Below are 6,214 nucleotides of genomic sequence, written 5' to 3'. Positions count from 1 at the left end.
TGGTAATTGGAAGCTTCTGAATGGTCCACCTAGTGTTCATTTTCGAGCAGGGTTCACTACTTTCCCAAAGAACAGCATGGGTCCATCATTTGGTGCCAATATGGTGAGAAAGAATGGCTTGTCAAATACTAGTCTAATTGGAAGGGAGGGGGGTCCCGCAGATTTTAAAATCATGTGTGCAGTGGTCACTGCTGCTGCCTCACTACCTTCTTCATGTATATCCAGGACAGCCTCGTGAGTAGCCTGCACAGGAAGGAAGGAAGATATATTTTTGGAACCATCACAGCCTGCAACATATCACAGATGAAAAGTGAAACACATTTATAATTCTCCTATCCTCATTCCAAGAATCATTTCCCAGTGCTTCCCCCACCATCAAAACACAAACAAGGAAATAAACACACAAACACACACAAAGAAAAAAACCCCACAAACAAAAATGCACACAAGCACTAAGCCGCTTTGAAGCCTCGATCTGTGGAAACACTCCAGTCTTTTCATTGGAGTGCCCACCTTCCGTCCCTGCATGGTATGGGGTTTGGTTAGTTGCCTATTTGGGGGCTGAGGAGGAATATTTTGCTTCATGAATCTCCCCCCCCCCCTACAGAACTTCATATGTTTGGGACTAATTGGTTAGGCTACAGTTGCATTTTATTAATTGGCTGTTAGTCAGGGCAGGAAAGATAACTCAAGAGACAGTGGGGCAGATAACTGAGGCAGTGCAGTGGTGCCCCGCAAGACGAATGCCTCGCAAGACGGAAAACTCGCTAGACGAAAGAGTTTTCCGTTTTGGAGGTGCTTCGCAAAACGTATCTCCTATGGGCTTGCTTTGCAAGACGACAATGTCTTGCCAGTTCCTGCTGGTTTTTTTTCCTCCCCCCCATTTTCTAAGCCGCTAAGCCACTTATCAGCTGATCCGATCAGCAGATAAGCCGCTAAAAGCCTCTAAAAGCCTCTAATAGCGCTAATAGCGCTAATAGCGCTAATCCGCTAATCCTTCAATGGGCTTGCTTCGAAAGACGGAAAAAACCGCTAGACGAAGAGAATCACAGAACGGATTCTTTTCGTCTTGTGAGGCACCACTGTACTGGGTGAAGGGAAATCTTGATCCATCTTGAGGACTGGAGAAATACCAAGTAAAGAACAATGGCAAGAGAAGTTGATGAACTATGCAGAACTGGCAAAAATGACAGATAGACTAAGAGAAAAAGACAACAGAGACTTCGAAAAAGATTGGGAACCATTCATCTTATATTTGCAGAAACAAAGAAAGTCAGTAGGCTTGATGGCAGGATTTAAATAAACATTCATATTATTAGCATTAGAAAATGTTTAGAAGATAGTGAAATATGATGGTGTATTTCCTGTTATTTTCATGTCTTTAGGCTTGAAGTTACGTAATGAATAACTTTTTCTGTTAAGAGTTAGCGAAGTGGGTGAAAATAGAAACAAACCAGAAGCGGAAGTTGGGGGAAGCCTTGGAGGCAAGGGAGGGAGGAATATATAGTAAATGTTAAGAATTTGAGATGTAGGTAATGAATGAAAAAGAAAAAATAATTTAATTTTTTTTAAAAAAAGAAGAAGGGAAACCTTGGTCCCCCTTATGCCGTCTTTCCCTGAGTCGCTGAATATGCACTTGAGGCTTGGCATGCATGTGAGGTGAGCACCAAGCCCTCTGGGCGACTGGGTGCTTCTCAAGTCACATGGCCAAGGTGCTCGGAATGAGGAGGAAGAATTCCTTCCGAACCTTTGTTCCAAGGCCACAAGCGCTGCCTGTAAATATGCACAGAAGAATGGAGGGACTGGGTTCTGCCTGTCTTAAAGAGCTTCCAGTCTGGACTGTCTTTTGATTGGCTGCTTTATTTTGATTTTCTCCACCACACTGGGTTTATGATTCGTCTTTCAGATGTGTTGGAACTTAGTGCAGCATTTCCCTAACCCAAGCAAAATTCTCACATGCAATGCAATTAAGTCTGTGTGCATGCAGTTGCCACCAGTAAAGGTCCCAGAATAATTCATAGACTCATAGAATGGTACAGTTAGAAGGGGCGTAAAGGGGCATCTAGGCCAAGGAAGTCCATTCCAGTATAATATCCAGATCAAGGGAGGTGCTGGACTCTCATACCTTCGAGGCTTTTAAGCAGAGGTTGGATGGCCATCAATCATGGATGCTTTGGCTGAGATTCCTGCATTGAAGGGGGTTGGACTAGATGACCCTAGGGCTCTCTTACAACTCTACAGTTCTACAATTCTACGACCCTCCTTCTTTTTATGATTGCAGGTAGTTTTCAAACTATTTTTAATGTTGTGTTTCAATGTTGTAACTCACCCTGGCACCTTGGAGTGAAGAATGGGAACTAACTAACTAACAAAATAAATAAAATTATTCTGAATGGGTCATCGCTGAGTGGTACTAACACTGCCTACAACCCTATGCACTTGGTTACTATGGCAAGGAGGCAAAGAGTCTCCTGATAAGGAATGATCAGGCACTGTCTTCTTGCTACAGAGACTGCAAGAGAAGGTGGAGAGGTCCAGGGGCTGATTCTTAATGCTTAGAAGTAAATTTGTCAGTTACTTTTAAAAGCCTGATCTCATACCATAAAATACCCAAGACATGATATTTACACACGTACTTTGCTAATCTTCAGGTCGCTACTTCCAGTAATTCCAGATAGATCAGCATTGTCACTAAACACATCAGTAATGCCCAGCCTAGACAGCACCTTCTTGAGATTATAGGATGCAGACATCGAAAATTTTGGAAGGGACAGACGAATTTCTTTCCTAAACGAGAATCAGAACATTAAATCATCAGCGATGAAGAGTTTTATAACATTTAGCAATAAACTGCATTTGCAGTGTCAGACCTTCATACCCTTAAATAGAGGCATTTTACTGTTTTAAAATAGATGCCTTCGTTCCAAATTCTAATAAATACTAACTACTACAGAGGCATTTAGAAACAGCAGAGAAAAGCCTTACCCCCTTTTTAAAGATGTTCTCCATTTGGACAAAGTTTCCTCCCCCATAGCATCCTCCACTTCCTTCAGTTTGCCTTCATCAGGCAGAATGAACCAGGCAGCAGCACCGCCTTTGTGAGGAAGTTCAACTACCCAGCATGACAGAGCTTCATCGTGGAAATATCTGTAACGCTCCGTTTCTTCCATCATGTCAACTTTCACAGTTTTTCCTTCGTCAATAAAAAAATCTTGTTTATGGGTGAATTTAGGGTTAAAGGGATATTTCCAGTCATCTAAGATGAAAAAGAAGTATAATAATAATAATAATAATAATAATAATAATAATAATAATAATAATAATAATAATAATTATTTATTAATACCCCGCCCATGTGGCTGAGTTTCCCCAGCCACTCTGGGCGGCTTCCAACCGCATATTAAAAACAATAAAGAGGCAGACATTAAAAATGTCCCTAAACAGGGCCGCATTCGGTTGCCTTTTAAAAGTAAAATAGTTGTTTATTGCCTTGACATCTGCTGGGAGGGCATTCCACAGGGCAGGTGCCACTACCAAGAAGGCCCTCTGTCTGGTTCTCTGTAACCTCACTTCTCGCAATGAGGGAACCGCCAAAAGCCCCCCGGCGCTGGACCTCTGTGTCCGGGCTGAACGATGGGGGTGGAGACGCTCTTTCAGGTATACAGGACCAATGCTGTTTAGGGGGCTTTAAAGGTCAGCACCAACATTTGAATTGTGCTCGGAGACGTACTGGGAGCCAATGTAGGTCTTTCAAGACTGGTGTTATGTGGTCTTGGCAGCAAGGCCCTGGACACAGAATTAACCTGCGCCTCCATGGACAGATGAGAGTCCAAAATGACTCCTAGGCTGCGCACCTGGTCCTTCAGAGGAACAGTTACCCCAAGAAGGATCAGAGTATCATCCGCATATTGATGAACACCCAACCCAAACCCCCTGATGTTCTCTCCCAGCGGCTGCATGTAGATGTTAAAAAGCATGGGGGAGAGGACAGACCCCTGAGGCACCCCACAAGTGAGAGCCCAAGAGTCTGAACACTCATCCCCCCCCACTTTCTGGACCCATGTCCAGAAGAACCCAGGAGAAAGGAGTGGAACCACTGTATAACAGGATCCCCAACTCCTAGCCCCTCAAGACGGTCCAGAAGGATGTTAGGGTTGATGGTATCAAAAGCCGCTGAGAGATCCAGCAGAACTGGATCAGAACTGGATCAGCTGCCTGCTAGAGAATGAACCTTCAACTATGGGTATGAAAGCAGTATGTTGAATCAGGAGAGTGCAGACAAAGGAGAAGGATTGACAAGGGTAAGTCAACCTTCTATTGATGTTTCAGAAGACAGCAAGAAATGGGAAGAGTGGGGTCCCGCAGGCTAAATCATGGACTGAGTCAAATGGAACTGCTTCCTGTGTGGTTTAGAAGCATCCAGGGGCAAGGATCTTGATGTTGCTGGACTTCACCACCATCAGTATCAGCCAGCATGGCCAATCGTCAGGTATGGTGGGAGATGTAGCCCAAGAACATCTGGAATCCTTCAGGTTAGCCACTTCAGCCTCAACACCTGTCTTTCTCTAATTCTGCATTAAATGCTGTATGTTTTCAGGGGCGCCGACTTATAAAAAATATTGGGGGGGCCCATACCGGGGTCCTGCCGCTGGTTCGCTCGGGTAGCCGGGAGAACACAGTTCGAGGTGGCGGTGTTGGGGAGAGACCCTCGCTCAGGGCGCCACGAGACTTGGTGGCCGGTGGCCTATCTGGGGGGTTTTGGAGCGTATTTTGGCGGAGCGATTGGGGAGGAGGGGGCTTGTTGCCGGATTCTTCAGCTGGGCCGGAGATCCGCTGCTGGGGGGGTCCCTGGGCCGAGTTGTGAGCACTCCGGCTAAGGCGCGTGGCTGGCTGGTGAGGGAGCAGGTGGGGAGGAGGCGGGGGTCCTCACTCTCTTAGGAAATGCACCCGCGCGCCCGATTGCCACGAAGTCCGAAGGGTGCGTGTGTGGAATTAAAAAGCAAAAACGAGATACGGGCAGGGCAGGCAAAGAGTTTTCCGCAAGAGGATGGAGGGCAGGTTGAAGAGAAAATCCTTTCACCAAAATTAGCCCAGGAAAAGAGAACAATCCTGAACTACAAAATAACACAGCAAGAAATTGAGGGTGCGATTCAGAATATGCAACTAGGCAAATCTCCAGGCCCAGATGGGCTCACCTCCAAGTACTATAAGATATTGAAAGACTTTCTGACACAACCATTAATGGAGGTATGCAATCAGATTATGGAGGGGAAGAAGGCACCGGAATCGTGGAAAGAAGCTTTCATCACATTGATACCCAAAGTGGAAACTGAAAAGACTCAACTTAAGAACTACCGTCCCATCTCACTCCTAAATGTGGATTACAATTTTTTTGCAGATATCTTGGCAAGTAGACTTAAAAAAGTACTAAATGAAGTAATTCATAAAGATCAGGCAGGCTTTCTCCCAGGTAGACATTTGTTTGATAACACTAGGAATATTTTGGAACTTTTGCAAACTAACATCAACACAAAAGCAGTATCAATCTTTATAGATGCGGAGAAGGCCTTTGACAACATTTCTTGGAAGTTTATGAAAAAAAACTTGGAAGGGATGGGAGTGGGACGTGGGTTTGAAAATGGAATAGAGGCAATTTATTCAGAGCAAAAATCTAAATTGATAGCTAACAATGTGGTGACAGAAGAATTTAAAATTGAAAAAGGAACACGACAAGGTTGCCCCTTATCCCCTCTGTTATTTATTTTGGTCCTGGAGGTGCTTTTGAACATGATTAGGGAGGACCGGTTGGTGCAAGGAATACAGGTCGGAGAGAAACAATATAAACTGAAAGCTTTTGCAGATGATTTGGTTTTAACATTACAGGAGCCAGAATCTAGTACGAAGAGAGTTTTAGAATTAATTTATGAGTTTGGTCGGGTGGCGGGGTTCAAATTGAACAAGCAAAAAACTAAGGTTTTGGAGAAAAAATTGACACCTTTAGAAGCAGAGGGGTTTCAGAAAGAGACAGAGTTAAATGTGGTTAAAAAGGTGAAATACCTAGGGGTTAATTTGTCTGCTAAAAATTTGAACTTATTTAAAGATAATTATGAAAAATGTTGGTCAGAAATCAAAAAGGATTTAGAAACTTGGTCAAGATTGAAACTTTCCTTGTTGGGTCGAATTGCAGCTATAAAAATGAATGTATTGCCGAAGA

At 44.0% G+C, this 6,214-nt stretch overlaps 1 protein-coding gene across 1 annotated transcript; it reads right to left on the bottom strand.

Annotated features, from left to right (window-relative positions):
• Positions 1-36: 36 nt before the first annotated feature.
• LOC308597670 (serpin A9-like) lies at positions 37-3,173 on the bottom strand (the record flags this gene model as incomplete). The annotated part of the gene is made up of 3 exons (XM_081213617.1): positions 37-243; positions 2,637-2,787; positions 2,986-3,173. 3 exons carry the CDS (start codon positions 3,171-3,173, stop codon positions 37-39), a joined length of 546 nt encoding a protein of 181 aa, XP_081069743.1.
• Between the last annotated feature and the right edge of the window lie 3,041 nt (positions 3,174-6,214).

The sequence above is a fragment of the Podarcis bocagei genome (genome assembly GCF_964188305.1).
Source record: "Podarcis bocagei genome assembly, chromosome: 1".
Taxonomy (NCBI): Eukaryota; Metazoa; Chordata; class Lepidosauria; order Squamata; family Lacertidae; genus Podarcis; species Podarcis bocagei.
Note: the sequence above shows the minus strand (reverse complement) of the source record. Positions and strands in the feature narration are given on the sequence as shown.